The sequence below is a fragment of the Apteryx rowi genome, unplaced genomic scaffold, assembly GCF_003343035.1.
Source record: "Apteryx rowi isolate R43461 unplaced genomic scaffold, aptRow1 scaffold_897, whole genome shotgun sequence".
NCBI classification, from domain to species: domain Eukaryota; kingdom Metazoa; phylum Chordata; class Aves; order Apterygiformes; family Apterygidae; genus Apteryx; species Apteryx rowi.
Genome location: NW_020451201.1, coordinates 170128 through 189543, shown reverse-complemented (window position 1 = coordinate 189543; position 19416 = coordinate 170128). Strand labels below are relative to the sequence as shown.

The window sequence follows — 19416 nt, the reverse complement described above, 5'->3', positions numbered from 1 at the left end:
CCCATTAAGATTCAAGTTCACTTATGGAGGTAAGCATCCAGCCAGAGATCTCCAGATTTCTTTAGGGACCTGTGGAAAGAAAAGGGAGAGAAATGTGCTTGGCCTGTGAATCTTGCCTCCCTCATTCTATTCCTATGAAGGAAGAGCCTGTTACTGAATGTGGGTATGAATCCTTCGGATACCAAATGCCTTTCCCCAGTGGTAGACAGATATAGCAAGAGGAGGGACCTATTTTCCTCTTTAGGTCCCCAAGGTGACCAGTTTCAGACTCTGAGYAAGATTTTCGGCTGATGCCCCTTGTATCACCTGCAGTCCCAATGGCCTTGTGGCGACCTGCCTTTCCTCCTCTTGAATAAGCAGCAGCATCATTGAGCAGAACAGCCCAGGCTCACCACGCTGCACCCACAAAGGAGTTTTTCCACTTTTCCCTGGGAATCTTCATGGAGGATTCCCATCTGCATCAGCTCTGCAAATGTGCAACAGAGCCAAGCTGTTTTGGGCCCAAAGTCCTACTGACAAATAGGATSCTGAAGGGGCTGTGTTTGGTCTGGAGGCCCTGTTAATTGGGACAGGAGGGGGGAATGGCAGGGATCGCTCTCTCAAKGCTGTCCTGGTGTCCAAACTCTTATTTTGCATCCTTTATTCCACAGAAGGTCATCCCGACTGCACCAGAGTGAGCTCAGGTTGAAGCTGTCTGTTTTTGGCTCTCTGAATGCATAAAGGTTTTCATCGTGCGGGGTAAGTCCTCCCCCTGGTCTTTGTGTATGAACTACCTGGAAATGTAGCTTGATAYGGTTTACAGGAGGTGATCCTACTATAAGGTGGGCAAGTAATTGCTGGGTGGAGCTGGTTTTTGAGAATTTGTATAATGACATGGCTCCTGTCTTGTAGGACGTGAAGCATAAGCCCCCTGGGTCTCAGTATTGTGTGCAGTTTCCTGTGCTAACTGGGTTGGGAGAACCAAAGGTTTCCAAAGGAACCAAGGAACCAAAGGGTTTGGGCCAGTTTTCAGCCTTTGGGCATCTAGGTGGGGCCAGTCTGCTCTCATTTGCACTTGCTTAGAAGGGTATCCCTGAGACTGCTTATATCATTGGGGATCCCTGGAGCGCAGGATACTTTCTCTGCGTTCCCTGTCATGAAAAGCAGCCTTCCTTGGAGTAACTGAGACAGAATCATTAACAATGAATCTGTCAGATAAGGATTATTAAGTCTAGTACTCAACTGCGCCTATAGGGAATAGCCCTTTGCTGCTGGGATGGTTCAAACAGGCAACAGCATGGGCTGTGATCTAACCTGTTCCCCTTCAATTCATCTCAGTTTGCAGCCTGAAGATGTGCTGCCAGCTCCCTAAGGCATGAATGACCAGCTCTCAGAACAGCATTTTGAAAAAGATATTATAAAAAGGTCCCTTTGGGGAAGTTTAGTAGCGATATCATTGCTCAGTTCTCCCCAGGTTCTTGGATAGAAGTGCTCTGGGTTGCAGAAGCTGCTCCGGTGGACAGTTACACTCTTTCTTGCCCCATSATGTAGTGAGGCAGCTTCCCATATGTTGTCAACTGGTATTGCTCCACTAAGTCAGTGGAGCTGTGTCATTTCTGCTGACAGTCAACGTTTCTGCAGGTGCTMCTTGGACTGTGATATGAAGGTTATTACCCTAGTTTACATCCGATTACGAAATAATGGCATGGTATTTCTTAGGGGTCTATAGTGTTCTGAATTCTAGTAGTTTTTCTGTACTAGAAAAGATAGGATGCTCCTGTAATAATGAATTGTGGGGTGCAGAGGGTATTAAAAGGCCCTTACCCAATGATGTCTACGCATGCTTTTCCAAGAGACTTCTCTTCATATTGGATTCCATACTTGGCACATAAYGACTTCACCAAAGGTTTAACCTTCCAGAAATTGTGGCGTGGCATCGTTGGAAACAGGCTTGAATGGAGAGAGAGAAAACAAGCCTGAGAACTCTAGACCTGAACCCTGAGGGATGGGCATCTCCTTCTGCCTTCTCCTAGTGGCTAATTATTACTGCCTCCTACCCAAGCTATACAAGCAGACAGAAGAAAAACTGAGAGAGAAATCCATGCTTTACAGTCCTCTGTTTCAAGGCGGCTTGTGAAAACTGAATGTGCTGATTCTCCCACCAGTCTGTCGTGCCTCAAAACAAAGCCATGTTCAGAAAGACAATGAAAGTCAGTTTTTGGAAAGAGAGGACACTACAAGCAGGATGTGAGGGAAGCAGGAGTGAGGAAACAGCCTCAGTCTACTGAAATAGCTGCACATTTCCTTTGGGCAATAACTAATGCCTCTTGCCGAATGGACCTGTCAGTGACCCCCTTTTGGAAGCTCATGGAACAGAGAAGCAGATAAAGAATTTGGGATCACCTTACCTTGTGCTGTTCAACAGGGATTTAATTTCTCTTTAGGCTAAATTCCAAAGCAATCAATAGAACCATAAATGCCCTCTCTTTTACATTTTGTATTGCCACTGCTAACTGACTGTCCATATGGCTCTGGTTTTCAATATCTTTCCTGAAACCTGGTACCAAGCARTGTACGCAGCCCCACACGGCTGCACCAAGACTATACAACGCTGAAAGTGCTTTTAGTCAGGGAGGGGAAATTTCTGAAATGGACACTAAGGTTCAAGTAGTTAGCGTAGGAATGCAGAAATGTGAGTCCATGGCCATTRTAATTGGTAGATTCCTGCCACTGATATCTAGCTAAAACCTGGAATTAAAATTGAGAGTRAGGGCTGAAGTATTTAGTAGCAAGAGGGAAAATATGCCATGCTTGGTGGTAGAAGGAGAAGATGATCTGAATTAGTTTGGGATTTTCTTTCCTTCTTGATATTCAGTAGCATTCCAAAGACTCTCCCATCCCACACATATGTGCCTTTAGGAGCCTTTCCCTTGCCTMAAGTCCAGGGTTGTGGCAAGCTGGTAGTGGCCAAGTGATGCTGGGCCCATACTCACTGGTGTTCGATTTGGAAATTCAGGTGCCCGGTGAACCAGTCATTGAAAAAGGACTGCTCAATATTGCAAGTGGCTGCCAGCTGTGAAGGCAAGAAAGCAGCTGTGAATAGTAGTGAATGTTCACCCTAAAATCAGCACAAAGCTCCTCTTGCCTGTGCCAGGGGCTGRTGCTGAGCCGTCAGAGCGCAGAAGGTTGCCACAGTAAGACAGCTGGTTGCAGCAAGGGGTGCTTTAATCCCCTYGGGGTCTGTTGTATTGCTAGTGCTTCTGGAGGTTTCAACAGCAGTAAAGGGGCCAATATAAAGTGGCASTTTAGGGTGACTAGTCACATGTCAGTCCAAATATAGACACACCCATCTCAGGCTGTCCAGTTAAAAAATAGACAGTTAACAACAGGGCCAAGATGGGGAAGGTGGAGGAAAAAAAAGGATGGGCATGGGAAGCCTACTTTTCCCCATCCTGTCTAGTTATTGCCTAGTGTGTTTGAATTAAGTGCAAGATCTGAATACCATGGAAATATTTTCTTAGCTGCTYTTGCTATTAGCGATTGTAAAAAGTAGGTAATCTTTCTTAAAATCCTCTTACACTCTTGACTGTCTAAGCTGTGAATCCTACACAGTAACCACAGAAGATAAACCCTCTTCACCCCCACAAGATACAGCATAAAACCACATAAGTGTCAAAGAGGCTTCTCTCTCTTTCATACACACTCACACTTCAACTCTCTTTCTGTCACACACACATTTTATTTCTCTCTCTTTAAATCACTCTCTGTGTCTGTCTACAAATTCCAGTTACAAAAAGTGCATAAGCAAATGCTTACGTTCAACATCTGAATGCTCCCATGACTTCGGTGAGCCTATTCATGTGTTCAGCGTTAAACAAAWGTGAAGGTACTTTAGTGAAGTATGGCACAAAAGGAGAGAAATTAACTGTCAGACTTTGAAAGCTCGTGTTCAAGGCCCCARTAATAACTACAGTTCCTAATTAGAGTAATTAATGCATGAGGTGATTTCTTCTCTCAGCTCAGTTTTACCATATTCATAGGACCAGTGACAAAGTTGCTCTCCTTATCCTCTAGGTCTGAATGGGACTTGGAGCGCTACAAATAAGAGGYATCCTTTCAGCAGGGTGGATGTGCTTGGCCAGGCATTGAAAAGACTTTGAAAGCAGCTGGCTTTCATTTCAGACCTTATTCCCAAAATATGAACTTTAGAAATGTACTGAGCTCTATTTTTAACGCGGGTTGATGTATTTTCAGCATAAGGAAAGCACATGTATTGACATGAGCCACAGTTATCATGCTGAGTTGCATTGAGGGTCTTCTATTTCTTAGYGTGTTTATAGCAATGTACACCATACAAGGAAGTCAAACCACACTTCTTGAGCCTGACACTGCCTCAAATCTGAAGGAACAAAATATAATCTTTTGGTTGTCATATTTGTCACAGAAGTTTGGATTTCCATGTCTTGAATCAGCATTACTCGCTCTAGGGGGAACATGCTGATGGCAGAGACAGTAGACTAGTACTTTGTATAGTATCGTGGGACATGGCTAGGGACAGTGATAATGCAACCACTCCTTGAATAAATTTCCAATCCATTTTGGGGTGAGTGGAGTCAGAGGTTTCCTTTTCCTTCCCAGTTACCTGAGAACTGAGCCAATCTCTGTGCTTCTCGCTATCAATTTCCATTGGAATGTGATTCATCTGGGTGACCCACACAAACCAGTGACTCTCCAGAAACCTTCAACAACAGAGAAAAAGCATGACATTTTATGCTGCAGATCAGGATATGAGGTCAAGAGAGTGGGGTTTACAGGGAGCAGCAGGAGGCATTGCATGTGAGGGAAGTATTTCTCCAAGATATGGAATTAAACAAATCTCTTTCTATGGAGAGTGGAGACAATCATTTCTGCAATGAATTTCTCTTCCTCTCTTTGTAGCTTTGGGACTAATGCAACTATGGTTCACTACAACCAGGATGTCCTACTGGGCTAACCCTCTGCTTGATTTCTCTTCCACAGAAGTGGATTGATCTTTTACAYTACTTCCCCTTCCTGTAAATGAAGATGATCCAATCACTTGAGAAAAGTAAGTCCTGATTTAGAAATGCTCAGTAGAACTGTTTTTATCTTTCCAGTTACTTGCTGGATATAYATTCTTTTTCAAAATCCACCTGCCCATTGGTGTTAACTTTCTGGTTATTAAGTTCAGCAGACTGGGGTTCCCAATTTTTTTGCCTCTTTTTCCCCCCTCTTTCCCCTCTCCTGCCCCCTTTTTTTTTTTCCCCCATTTCCTTTACCATAATTCTCAACTCTGTACTGGGCTGCTTATCACTTTAGAGTGGCTTGTTTACTTCTTGTGGTATATGACCACATTTACAGCACCTGTAGAATAGTCTATAGAAACCCGCTTTATTCTTTTTGCCCAAAGCAGTTTCTCTATGTTGGGGTTGAGATGTAYGTTGGCAAGACAGATGTCCAGAAGCTGCCCTTGATATAGTCTTTGGGCTCRTCCTCTGAAAGAGCAGATGATCTCAATCTCTGCTTTCACCAGCAGTAATTTCACACAACCGCAGAAGGGAGTGAGCTAAGTRAAGCAAGGTCTCAGAATTGTTTTAAAGTCCAGATGTGGTTTTGATGGGTGTTTGTTTTGCTTGGTATTTTAATCTATCTGCTAGAGGATGGATGAGTTTTGTTATGTGGTGCACCGATTAGAGCAATCTCACCTTTTTAGTGATTATTCATGTCTGGGGTCAAAACAAAATGGAAATGCTCTTATCTGACATAATACTTTTTATATTTTGATTAAAACYGGTGACTCTCCATAAGCATCTTACTTTCTCTGAGCAATGGGAGGGCTGCTCACAATGTTGCATTGCTTTATAAAGCTCCTGGGGCTCTCTCCTTACTGCCTGAATTATAAGGAAACTACTGTTAATAGGGAAATGTCTCCTGATGAATCATGAGAAACTGGAAACAATTTTACAAGAGKAAAGTGTTGCTTCTTGCATTTTTAGCTTAATCAGAATATGATAATAGTAGAAATAACAGGCTGGTTGTTTTTCAGTTTGTTTTCACACCAAAGAGSTTGGCTAGGCACTTACACAAATCAATGTCTTTTGAAGCGCCTTTTTTTTTTTTCTTAGAACCAAAGTCTTTTGCAATTGTGAAAACTTAAATCATGAACAGAGATATTAAGTTGTGTGGAGGGGAAAGTTCTGATTTTATGACAGTTTTTGCACATCTGTTGCTRTTTCCTTTCCCTCAAAAAATGAAATATTTTAGAAAGTGTTTTTTATTGTGATAAAATATTTTCCTAAAACTAATGCTGACCATGGGACTAAATGCAGCCCTTTGCTGTTAGCTAGAAGACTAGAAGCTACTACATGCAGGACAGAAATACAAATTCAGTGCTGCCATCTGGAATACTGTAACCATCCGGTGAGTAGCTTTCTAAGCCCTGCCATGCCCGATTCACTTAGCAGCTCATGCTCGTAGTTCATGTTTTTAGGTCTCTCACTGAACTCTCCRTGTGTCAGTCAAACAGCAATAAGCATAATAATACTGTTTCTGCACTGGGAGCAGCACACTGTGAGGCCTGGTAATCACAAAGGGCTAAAAGATCAGTCAAAATCTAAATATATTAAGAAACATTTCTCCACAGATTTAAGGAGGGGCGAAATGTAGCTTTGGARGACTCAAACTGGAGGGTAGAGGTAGGAACATCGTTCGTTCTGTGRTGTGAAAGAGCTTTCTGAGGTGTTCTCTGAGCGTGTGGAAGTAATGACGTGTGCRTGCAGTGTACGGGCCATGCACTCTGCTGCACTGTGAGAAGTGGTCCCGGGCAACATGCTCTAGGTGACCCTGCTTGAGCAAGGAGGTCAGACTAGATGATCTCCAGAGGTCCCTTCCAACCTCTACCACTCTGTGAAGTGGTAAGCGTTTCACTCACAGAGGCTGGCAGTGCTTCGGGTGGCTCCTGAGTTACCTTTGTAGTGAACTGGGTTGCCTGAGGTATTCTGGGAGGGTCCAGCCTAGGTGAAAGTGGAAAATTAGCAAGTGTGTTGGGATCGGGCAGTGTGTGGGAATAGGGAATGAGGAAAGAAAGGGGAATCCTGCCTGAGCTGTCACAAGGACCAAAGCAGACGCTGAGCAGCAGAACCAGCTCTACTGAGAGAAGGTAAAATTGGGTGACGACAGGAGGAAAGTGAAGGAGYGAAAATACTTGGGGTAACGCAGAATGGGGAAGATGCCTGCAGAGGACCTAAAGAAGGAAGACCTATGGGACACAGTATATCTGAGACTCTGTTAGTCTGATGTTGAAGGGAGGGGAGAGTAGAAGGGAGGCCCTTTATCTCCTACCTGACAAAAGTGAGGAGAAGCAGGGATCCCAGAACGCCATAGAATGGGATGTACGTGATGAAGTAGCGTGTGTAGTAACTAGCGGCCCAGGCCAGGTCCTAGGAGAAGAGAGAAGACATTAGGCATTGCTTTGCCCTATCTCACTTAACATGGTCTTGCTGGTGATGTTAGGGGTGCTGGATAATTAGTACAGCAAAGCATGCCCTGTCCATCCTCCCTCTGGCAACTGTCCTTGCACTGGAGAGAYGATTGGCCTCTCTCCCTGCTCAAGTGTGATGCCTTAGGAGTCAGCCGGGCCCCACAAGAACAGGGAGGACATTTCACTCACCGCCCAGAACCTGCGCCTGATCATGGTCGAGATGATTTGGATTTGGAAATACACAGGGATGAGCAGAGGTGGGAAGACTGCAAAGCAAACGGAAATGTTTCAGCCATCTAAGGAAGTGCAAAGGTGTGTGACATGAGAGCAAGCCAGTGATTTAGGAACTGATGCCAGGGAAAGCCTGCCTGGCATTGGTCGGAGAGGCGAGGTGCTGGTGATGGGGGAACCCCAAGGTGGCGGTTGCCTTTCTGTGAAGAAAGAAGGCTCTGCTTCACGCCCATTCACCTTTAGCTATCAAAAAGCATTGACTGGCCACATGCAGTGCTTCTGTGGAGCCATTTGCACACTGAGATTAGTTCCCAGTCTCAGCTGCTTGCTTGCTTTACATGGCTGTGCTGGCAATGTTAAGGGTGCTTGGATATCAGTGAGGATATACTGAACTGACCTTGGGACCTGTACAAGTAAACCATTAAGGGGACTGCGAGCCTTAGGATGGAAGRATGAGTTGGGATATAAGGAATTGCYCTGCTAACACAGCAGGGTCTGGAAAGYAAAGAGCCTTCAACTCCTCTCACCATAGGGAAAAATGAAGAGTGCAGTGCAGATACTCACTGAGGAAGAAGTACTCGTGCTGATGGTTGTAAGGCAGGTACTTCAGCTTCTTCTTGCCATACTGCAGGACACAGATGAGAAAGTTCAGTCTTGGATTATGACACCCACATATAAGAGGATATTCTCTGCAATGCTTCTTTATTTATTAACTCTTTTTAGCTGGAACTGGGGAGTTTTGACCTAATTCCCACACCAATAAAGATAAAAAGTAGTTGGTATGGTTACAGCAGAYACAGGAAACCAAGAGGTTTCTCCAAAGACAGGGTTGGACCTTTGGTTGTTGCTTCCTGCAGGTGCCCATTTCTCTTCAGTGAAAAGAGGCAGCTGAGAGCACCTGGGCTCCTAACCTCATCCCCTTAGTTAAAAACCTAGAACTAGGTAGAATTGTCTTTTTKGGGCACCAGGAGTGTTCACACAACAAGCTTACATGAAGAATCCAGATTGGTGGGAACTCACACTTTTGCTTCCAGCACAGCAACTTCCCAACAAAGGGAAGCCTTGTAGCACTGGTGTATCAGTCGCACCAAGTGGAACTAAGAGCTGGTAGCGCTACAGTCAGGAAAGCTGATACAGGGCTTTACCTGAACCCTGTAACACATTGCACTGGAGGTCTGCTGCAATCACAGGAGATTACTGGTATCAGTAGATTACRGAAGTAAAGAGAGACTAATAGCAAGAGTGGCAGGAGTACAAATAAGTGACAGATTAAGTYTGCTTAGTGACACTGACATAAAAGGAATTTAAATTTTCCCTGTAGTTCACAGTGAGCAGCTGTAACCATCACGTTACACTTCACCAGGGGAAGTTCTGGTTAGATAGTGGAAAGAGCTTCCTGATGATTTTGAGCACTGGACTGGAGTGCCCAGTCAATTCACACTGTGGTGAGATTTCAGGGAAGGCTAGGGTATGTGCAAGTGTGAAAGAATATTATGGTACACTGATGCTGGCCATATTTCAGCTGCGTTGTAGAAGGAAGATCCAGTTTTCCTTGTTGCCATACATGTCTGCATTCTGAGTTTTTCCTTCAGTGGTGGAACCACAAGCTACTTCTAAACCCAGTTATCTGGCACAGGATTTTCAAATGGGACACACCCACACATTTAAGAGCATGATATTGATTTATATCTTCTGGATAGTGGCTTTTTAAACCACAGGAGAAGGCTTTCATTTTAATCATGTACAACGGACCTTTCTGTCTCTTAAAAATTCTGTGTCTACAAGACATTCCCTGTATGTGTCCAGATACCAGGCCTCTCCAATATGTGTCTGGAGCTACTTTCTTCATAGTATAAAAGCTGGCTGAGAAAGCATTAGCTTTTTCATTTTGTATTTCCCTGTATTGTACTTCCTGTTGACTTTTTTCTTTTTTTTTTTAATTAAAATCCTTGTTCCACTGTACAAAGACCAAGAACAGTACATTATTTCCTTCATGCAGGTTTCTATACAGTAAACAGTAAATATTTTGGCTCTGGAAGGATAGATTGAATCAAAACACCTTAACATAGCCTGTAACTCTGTGCGCAACATGTTGGTACATAGTTACTCTAAGAGGATTGTTCCAGGGGAGTGGGTACTGTCATCTACTGTAGCCCCACTGTCTTAGTTGGTCAAGATGTGGCCCTCAGTCCTTGAATTATCCCTGGAGTGAAGTAGGGGTATAATCATTCRTGGCTAGCCTATACCAGCAAAAAGTTTCCATACACTTTACCCTTCCAACTCAGCGTTGTTGGCTTATGCCCTCAGAAATGCAGCCAAGATACTAATTTCCCTTATTGTACTCAACATAGGAAATGGATAGGGAATTGTACAGTCAACCTTGCTCTTGAACCCAAGGTTTGGGAAGATATGAGGGCCAAACTCCTTTCAGACAATATAGATGCAAGCCCTGGATGAGGCATGTCTTCTTTTTCTTTTTTTTTTTTTTTTTGTAGCATTTCAAGCAATGTGTATGTCTATCAACACTAAACAACTCCTGCTGCTTTTGGAGAAGCATTCTCTGAAGCCCTCTAGGGCAATGCTATTCCACTTTACACCCACTGTGCCTCACCTCAACRGGCTGTGAATCTCCGAGGACAAAAACATGCAGCATGTTCACATCTGGGTCTTTCTTGAATATGTTGGGCTTGGCATGGTGTTGGAAGTGACGGTGGTTCCACCAGTTTGCAGAGGCACCCTGGGCAGATGCAAGAACAAGGAGTTAAGCTGTGGAAAAGCACCGCTCCTCTAATGGTAAGATTACCCATTCACTCATAGGAACTAAAACAGTGTGACTTTGATTATGCCCAAACTGTTACTTACTTTTAAAATAGCAATAAACAGTAAGTGGTTAAACTGTCAGTTGCTATGAGACTGCTGGTATGGACCCACTGAAACCAGTAAWGCCAAGCTATTTTGCCCTGGCTAAGGATCTTCTAAATCGTCAGAACAGGCAAGAAAGCTATGCCTTAGTGAATTATGCGTCACTGTGTCTTCCCACAGGTGAAGCTGTTATTTGTGGCTGAATGGTAGGCTTATTTCCTCTTGCTACCTTAGTAATAATTGCCACTGGTCTCCATCTATTGTCTGTGCCTATGAAGAGTGAGGCAAGACAAACTGGGCTTGTAAGAATGGCCAGAGATGTGTCCCATCCCCTAGAAGTTCCTTCTGCAGGTGGACACTGAAAAGCCTGGACTGCACTGGACTTTGCCCAGGATAGAAGTTCTGAGGATATCTTGAGTGGACAGGATATAGCTGTACGGGGCACTTAAACATTACTAAACYTTAGTGTGAAGGAGGTGGAGGGCATGGTGGAAATATGACAGAATGTTAAAATAGAGCTTCATGCAATTTAATGAACTATATCCTCAGCCATGATAAATTGGTGCAGTTCCACTGAAGCTTGTGGAATTATTGTGATCTGCAACAGCTTTGGCCGGGCTCTCTTATCTGTTCTGCACAACAGCCCCACGTGGAATTGTCCACTAATTTCTCCTCCATGCATTGGCTCACTGTGGAATGGCTTAGAGCTGCAGTCTCCTGCTTTGGCACAGTCCAAGTAAGTGGATGCAGCTGCTTCTACACTGCCCTGGGTACAGAATGACCTTTACCTTCAGGTGCCCAATCACAAACTTGTGGGCTATGTGGTTCCACACAGACTTCTTAAAGACRGAAAGGTGTCCAAAGTCATGTTGCAGCCACCCTGCCTGKGTCTGGGAGGAAGGAAAATAAAGTAGTTAGAAAATGGGTTGAAATCAGAGTTAAGCAAAAAAGGAAACAAAGATGGAAGGCAAGTTGTGTGTGTGTGTGTGTGTGAGTGAGAGAGAGACAGACAGACAGACAGAGAAACAGAGAGAGAGAATCAGTGGAAATGCTAAGGGGAAGATCTCTGTTTCAATTGTGGAGGATATGTGGAAGGAAAGGCCCAAGAGGTATGAGGAGGTATGTGTGAGGGATATTCAGCAGTGGGTAGAGGTGGCCAGAAGGCACAGTGGGGGCAGGTGTATTGTGAATGTTTTTCCCAGTTGCACTGGTGATTAATCTGACATGGAAATTCAGCATGCACCAGTCTCCTTCAGGGTGTTTTAGGTAGCCGTATGCTCTGTGCCTACTACTTCTCACCTGGGAAGTTGCAAGGATGCAGGCAAGGATGAGAGTTGTGATCCAACCAGTACCAAAGTATGAAACCATTAACCAAGCCAAAGCTTCCATTGCAATGATATGGGCCAGGTAAAGGGAGAAGAACCAAGGGCTTGCTCTGAATAAGTTCATATCCTCCGCTGTCTTCTTCAAGGTCCGGAAATCCTCCACCAGCTGGGACTGCAAAATAGATTTACAAGACCCACCATGAATCTTATAACAGGTCTGAATGTTCTCTAGGAAGCCTAAGCTTCCGTACTAAGGACCCTGGCTGTTTCTTGCAGTCACTGGCCTACCCAGTAAGCAAGTAAGGACCTGTCTTCATACTCCTACTGTATTCAAGTTCTTCATCCCATTTCCCTACAAGTAAGCTCAGGCCTAGCTGGTCTGAGCCCATATCCTGACCTTTTGCACCCTGAGCTAGGAGGGTGATTCAAGCCTGCTGCTCTGAATCAGCAGCACTACCTTGCTGCACTGAGAGCTGCAACAGCTGCTCAYGCTAGTCTCAATGAGCTTTACAAGTATTAAAGAGCTGGAGAAAGAGAGAATTCAATCCCATTACTTATGGATAATTTCTGAGCTTTGGTGATGAACGCACAATATCAGAGTTGCTATGGTCTATTTAGTATGTGGGTCAGCTAGGGTGCAATTGTTCAGGAAGGGCATTCCAGGGCGAGAGCCGGTTACCGTCATCACTTCTATTGTGAGTGATATAGATACACCATAATCACAGGCAGCCAGGAATAAGAGGATGAGATTGGGTTTCGGGGTGGAAGTTAGCCATGCTGTGCCCAGTGCCTGAATAATGAATGAATGGGTCGTCTGGGAGGGATACAGAGCTGGCCTTGAGGATGCGGGGTGGACGGGGAGTTCTGCTGGATTGCTGCTCCCTAAGCCTCTGAAAAGAGACAACTGTTTCACTTCAGCCAGTTTGAGTCCTGAAGCAAGAGTTCCCTGGGGGTGTTCTKCCAGAGGGGAGTTGTGGAGTAAACAGTGGAAGAGATTTGTCTTGTTGAGGCAGTGAGCAACTTCACTTTGGAAGTCTTTCCAGCCTTCTCTTTCCCCCCGCCCTCTCCTTCCCCCATAACACGCAAGCAATGACACGTGTTTTAGAGCTTGGTCCCAAGAGAAGRAATAGCAGGAGGGAAGCAAGCCACAGGAGCTGGCACACGTTTCCCAGCGCACATTCTCAGTCCATGTTTCCCTTCAGGATGGGATCATTCCAGTCCAGGCAATGGGCTGCTAGAAATGAGGCATGATTACCACAGACAGAACTGTTGGTGACTCTGCGGAAAGGAAAGGCTTGTACTGCCAGTCTGATGTGTCACCTCCCTCCCATGCACATTTTAATCTCTACTGGGATGTGCACGTCACTGCATAGAGGCACTCAGTCACTGAGCACTYTTCTCCCTCTCTGGAGCTGCCTGTAATGAAGAGGGCTTTATAATTTGTCCAGCGGTTTTTCACATAGGGACCTGGAGGACGTCCTAAGAGCGAAAAATAAAAATAAAAATCATACCTATTATAAATCCCAGTTTAGAAACAAATACTTACATTCTTGTCTCGGTCCTGGCTGGGTTCCCCTGGAGCAAGCTCTCCAATAAGTAATGGCTTGAGAAACTTTCGCACCAAGGTGGGATTGATATGAAAGGCATGGAATGCATCCTGGAGTAGAAATATGAGTAATTGTGTGAAATTCAGAAGTAGCTGTTGGTTCCTACCATTCCTGTCCATCTCCAGCACTGTCCTTTTCTGCAACAGTCCCTCGTGTTACTCTGAACAAGTGGTGCGGACTCTGATTCCTGTCTCTCTGATCGCTGTTCAGTATGGTACTAGTAGAGGCTGCTGAAATTGCTTATCTAGCAGGAAGTGAAGGGTGAGATTTGGGGTRCTCTCTAAACATATGGTGAAAGGCACCTCAAGAAATTTCCTAAGCAACTAAATACCTAAATCCTGTTAATTTCCTTGGAAGCTAGGCAGATAGGAATTTGTGCAAATCCCCATTAGGATATAAATATCCTTTGAAAGGCTGCTGCCAAGAGGCAATTCAAGAGAGCAGGTTGATTTTTGTTTTCATATTATGTGTGGCTTGGTGTTCACCTAGTGCAGGCTAGGAAGGAATGGACTATTTGCCCAATAGGTGAATAGGTATTCACCACAGGTCTTGGTCTTGCTGAAGGACCTACTCTGTATAGATACCAAGTGTGCCTTGAATGTATTAATAATAGATACAGSTCCTTTTGGACCTAAATCAGGAAAAAAATAACTCCATCAAAGTACAATTATGTATTTCTGTTTACTCCATTTCTTTTTAACTACGTTTCCTAAAGTTGACCAGCTCAGACCCTGGTTTTCCTGCAACATGGTTTAGGAGTCCTGTAGGCTAAACATATCTGAGGACTATGGGAAAAGTATTAATCTGAAAGGGAAGTTTACATGTCCTGTACAACTGTCCACAGAGAAAAAAGGATTATGTGATTCATACTTCCTGATTCCTCAAAAAATCAATCTAAATCAGAAACTGTGTGTGTATGGCTACCTTATGAATCCAGTACGCCTCCTTGATTCACTGTATGGTTCCATCATTGTGATAGCTCTCTTTTTACGCTATAARCCCTGAATAATGTGAAGTGGAAAGTATTAGGTACAAACAAAAATCCTATGGATTGTGGCTACTCAAGAACTGTGTTGCTGTTTTTCCTTTCTACATATTTCTGCTACTCTGGGCAAGGACATGTTGGTGATCTCTGAGAAACGCCCTGTTTTTAGGGATGTCACTGATCTCTGACGTGCTCCTGAGAGAGCTATCTCTAGACCACTCATTTTGGGTTTAGGCCAGTGACTGCCCCGGRAGCATTTTTTTTCTCACCAGACAACCATAAGCACATCATGGCAACCYTCTGTGCTGCTGTGAAAACAGAAAGACAGCTCTCCTACTTAGATGTAGAGCAAGTTTCCAACTGCGAACAGATGTTTTACCTGATGTGGCAATGACCTTAGGAAACATTCATAAGAGAGCAAGATCTRGACTGTCTGGGTCCTTGAAACCATTTTTCACAGGTGGAGATGGTGGGATCAAATGACAGAAAGAGCAGAGAAATGGAGGAAATGGTTTTCCTTTAGCTGTTACAGTAGAAACTGAAGGTCTTTATTCCCATTTTCATAATGTATTGTCTGGAGTGGTTGTGTATGGAAATTCGGAGGTGACCAAACCCAGATGTGACTGTGGATACCAGAAGTACTAGTGGATGCATGGGCCAGTCCTGAGGACCCCAGCGCTACCATAGCTGAGCAAAGAGTGCTGACTTCTCATTTGGTAGACTGCATTGCTCTTTTTGTTCTRTAAGATGAATAGCTGAATGCTAGTCAAGATAGCATGGAGGATATGAATATCCTCCATATTCTAGATATTACATAGGTAATTCTATCTCCATGATTTTCCTTGCAAGTCCAAGTTGAAATGTCTTTAAAAAGTCTCAAAGAAGCAAGCAAAGACTTGGTTGCATACCAGAACTTTAAGCAATTGCTTTAAAGTGCTCGCTATCAAAGCCTACAGGGGCAAAGACCCCATTCAAAAAAGCTCCTAAACCAAGCAGCAGCTTTATTCATTAGTCTGAAATATGCTAAGTAGGTTAACAATTGTGAAGACCTGATAATTATCAAGACATGCAATAAGACTTCTTGTCATTTCTACTGTTCTRTGGTGTACAGCTGCTTGTCCCTGTCACAGGCCCATTAATCTCTTGTGAGACTGCTTGCATATTTGTTGTTTGGTACGTGCCTTGACTATTGGATGTATTCTACTGTGGTCTCTTAAACACCTGATAATAGACATAATTAGTTTGTTAGGTTTCAGCTGCAGAATCTAACTGGTGCCTCAGCAAAATTGTGAAATAAATCCCATCTTGAGCATATGCTCTTGAGGCTGGGAAAGCAGGAAATCCTGCTGGAATAATATTTTTCTTCCATATGTTCAAGACTTTTGATATTTTTTCCCACACTGAAGCACAATGCCCTGTTTGTGGTGTGTTTTGATCCTGGGACCAATGAGTTCGCCACATCTCTATGTTTTAGTCCTCTTTAGTGTCTGGAGGTTTTCCCTCTAATGCAATGGGCTCTTCTTTCACCCTACTCCTTCCTCTTTCTATATGTTTTCACATACTCATATCCTACCTATGCCTGCATGGAGTATATATTTGACGCATCTGTTGCTAGTAGTGAAATCTTGCACACTCCTCCCTCCACATGGCATGGCTTGAATTTTGACCCCAAAGGTAGTGGTAGGGAGAGAAAACTGATGAAGGTCAGGACCCCTTATTTTGTCCTTGCCCTTTCCTTACTTCACAAAACTGGAATTAACTCTAGAAATGCACCTGGGAGAGCTGTAAAGATGTAGTTCCATGAARTGCTGAGACTGCCTGCTATATGGGTCCCCAAAATAAACTACATTTAAATGTCTAAATTCTTCCTCTATGAGATGACACTTGGCCTGAGAGCTCCAGCTGTGAAGAAGGCCCCTATGCTCCCCCTGCGTCAAGCTCTAACCCTGTCTAGTGAATGCTTGATGCCTTTCACTCCTCGCAGAGACAAACCAACAGATCTCATGAAGGCCAGAAGGCCAATGATTTCAAAGGTGGGGTAGTTAGAGAAAGTTTGGCTTCCTAACTTCGTYAGACATCTGGACTAATGAGTCTCCTCTCATCTTGTTGAAATCTTTGTATTATTCATTTTATGATTAAATAAAACTGAGGCACAGAAAAAAACAGAATCAAAAACAGAAGCCAGAAGTACCAAGTTGCAGCCTATCTTCCTTTGTCCCATTGCCCAAAAACTGTAGGGGCCAACTCAAATATTGCCTATTGCTCCAAACAGGAAGAGAAGACTGGAAAGTGCTCACTGTGTCCAGCTGATCTTTCTGGGAGCTTTCTTCCATTAAAAGGCTAGCCCCGGTGTTAAAAAATACCAACCAACAAGAGTTTGGTGGACTTTGGAACCAAGCAATAGAAACTTTCATCCGACACCAAGACTTCAGAYGGAACTCCAAAATAATACTTTGACCACAGATGTTTTGCTGTGGGAGGTGTATGAGAAGGGAGAAAGAAAGCTGTTCTCAGTCATTTAATTTGAGGTTAAAGAAATGATATATGAGAAGTTAGAGATGGAACATGGGGAGGGAGAGAGGAAAAACTGGCTACAGGTGCAGGAGAGAAAGAAAACACTACAGAATAATTTAGAGGCTTATGAAAGCCATAAAATACCAGAGGCTATAAGGGAAGGAGTAAAGGAAAAAAAAAGGTCATTTCAATGCCTGGGGGAGAAAAACCTGAACGCCAGAAATGAAACTGAGGTGCACTTCTTTTGTAGAGCACTTCATGTCCTAGCTACTCTCAGCTCAGTGGGAATGCTCTTTTTAATGCTCAACTGAAGTGTCCAAACCACCCCCTTTTGGGACCAATTTCAGAGACAAAGTGATACCTGTTACCACAGGGGAATGTCTGGCTCAGCTTGTCCACGAGGACTGCACCACTGGCAAAACTTATCCAGCTTCAAGTGTTGAGTGAGACGAGTGCTTTTTGACTGCACTGGGTTCACCACTGGTATTACTTTATTGGTGCCAAAATGAASGTAAAACTCCAGGGCCAGCAAAGCTGTCACTACAGCCCTGTGCTGTGGACAGTTTGGAGATTCCCATGTGGAGGAATCCTTGTCCTGAGCCATCAGTTTCCTTCTTTACTTTCAAGATCTGTCGTTTGTTTTACCATAATTTCTRTACGTCTCACCCTCTCTGGTATTATCCTCACAGTCCTGAGGCTAAAAAATATTGTTCTCTCCCTTTTACAGGACACTAAAAGACTGACTTGCCACAGATGACAAAGTAAGGCTGTAGGCAGCGTAAGACTTTTACTAGTGCCTCCAGCACTAGTAGTGTTCTGCCCTTGCTCCAAAGATAAGCCTTCATGGTTGTTTCACTGAAACTTTAAGTCTTGTTGCTGGTTTTCTTCCCTGGTATCATTGGCAGATGGTGTAAAAGGGAAAGAAAGAGGAAGGAAAATCAGAATCAGTGGAGAGGTGAGTATCTGATGGTACCTGCTGCAAGGTTGTGTCAACTTGAGAGGGAATGTTTGAGAGGGAAAAAGGGGAAGAAAGGGAAAAAAAAGGACAGGGTGAACACCTAACAAGCAATAAAGAATGTTGACTCAATATTGTTTAATTAATGGRAAAAAAAGAGTTCTTGGAAATCTGGCTGGCTACCACCTGATCACAGTGATGGAGATCTCTCTTTCTGATTCCTGTGGTATTAATGGGGGGGCAATTCAACTGCAGCTTCTGCCTGGCTGCCTGGAAGGTATTTTTGTCCATCTAGGGCTGTCCTGCCACCAGCCTATTTGTTGTCAAATCAGGCTCATAAATGCTCTGTCATGACTTTTCCAAGGAGAGATTGTCTCCTCCATCTCTGGACTTAATAGCCTTGCTTCTTTCTGGGCTGGATGGAAAGATGCTACTGATCCTCCACTTCACTGCTGCCTCAAGCCCATGTCATGAAGAAAATGCTGGCAGTAGTGGAGGTGGCTAAGAAGTAATACACATATATGTAACTGATACAGGTAAAKAAGGGGCCTTTTCAGTATAGTCTCTAAGCAGCAGAGAGAATGTCATCTCCTGAATACTCTTACCATCAGTGGACAGAAAGCTATGGTGACAAAGAAGTAGCTTTTTAATTAGCTGCTTCTCATATATCTCCTTAACTAATAGGTCCTGAGTGCAAYGCACCTGCCTGATATTTGGAATTATCCTCAGTGCTGTGCTGGAGGAGATAGAGAGGAAAAGGCAGAAGATACACTCYGAGAAGTGCCATGTGATATTTACACCTGACTTCCTGACTTTGTGGTCTATTGGCCAGGTAAGCCGAGATGTCTTATGGTAGTATGCAAGTGGGAATTACCCCAACTTCTTTTGGTAAAAGCAGCTTTGCTTTGTTGAGGTATGAACTTTAGTTGAGCATTGAGGTGCTCAGAGCAATCAGAGGAAGGATGTTCTTTCACACCCTTGCATGTCTCTCAAAGACAGAGAGGTTGCAAAGTACCCTAGCATACTCTAAAACTTATCCATTTGCTGAAGGCAACCATGCATGATGTGATACCAGAACAGGTTGTCCCAGCCTGGCATGCTGCATCAATATGCTAAGGTATGGCCTGGAATGAATGAATGCTGAGTACTATTAGTGCCTGTAGGGGAAATGCATGCCTAAGCTAGCCTTGGCACTTGACCTGATCAGCATGAGCTGGGCATGCTGAACATGGGAGCTTCTCAGCTCTCTTGCAAACATCCTGCGATGAATTAGCAGAAGAGCTCACACATCATCAAGCAGGGTATCTTTAGGAGTAGCCCAGCAGGGAAGTAGAGTTCAGTGAGTCCGTCAGTGCCAGCTTGTGGTTCTGGACAGACATGRTTCTTTAGAAGATTGGTCCATATAAATGGACAAGCTGCCGAGCTTCCTCTGGTGCATGTTTGCTGGACTGCAGGTCCTG

At 44.0% G+C, this 19416-nt stretch overlaps 1 protein-coding gene and 2 long non-coding RNA genes across 4 annotated transcripts in view; 2 read left to right on the top strand and 1 right to left on the bottom strand.

Moving 5' to 3' along the window:
* LOC112978021 (fatty acid desaturase 2-like) overlaps positions 1-19416 on the bottom strand; it is a 34811-nt gene continuing 15395 nt past the window's right edge. For both annotated transcript variants that reach the window (XM_026091048.1, XM_026091047.1), the window contains exons 2-12: positions 13442-13552; positions 11870-12067; positions 11359-11460; positions 10320-10445; positions 8273-8333; positions 7667-7743; positions 7339-7436; positions 4622-4718; positions 2973-3052; positions 1804-1929; positions 1-69 (exon numbers count right to left, since the gene is read on the bottom strand). In XM_026091048.1, coding sequence (XP_025946833.1) covers positions 18-69; positions 1804-1929; positions 2973-3052; positions 4622-4718; positions 7339-7436; positions 7667-7743; positions 8273-8333; positions 10320-10445; positions 11359-11460; positions 11870-12067; positions 13442-13552 — 1128 coding nt within the window. In that variant the 3' untranslated portion in view covers positions 1-17. The remainder of the gene's footprint in view (positions 70-1803; positions 1930-2972; positions 3053-4621; positions 4719-7338; positions 7437-7666; positions 7744-8272; positions 8334-10319; positions 10446-11358; positions 11461-11869; positions 12068-13441; positions 13553-19416) is intronic.
* Positions 4990-10292, top strand: LOC112978025. Its single transcript, XR_003257728.1, has 3 exons — positions 4990-5065; positions 6345-6417; positions 10204-10292. It is a non-coding gene; the product is annotated as an uncharacterized LOC112978025 (long non-coding RNA).
* On the top strand, positions 10350-17930 carry LOC112978026. The gene is made up of 4 exons (XR_003257729.1): positions 10350-10501; positions 11214-11306; positions 17729-17762; positions 17907-17930. It is a non-coding gene; the product is annotated as an uncharacterized LOC112978026 (long non-coding RNA).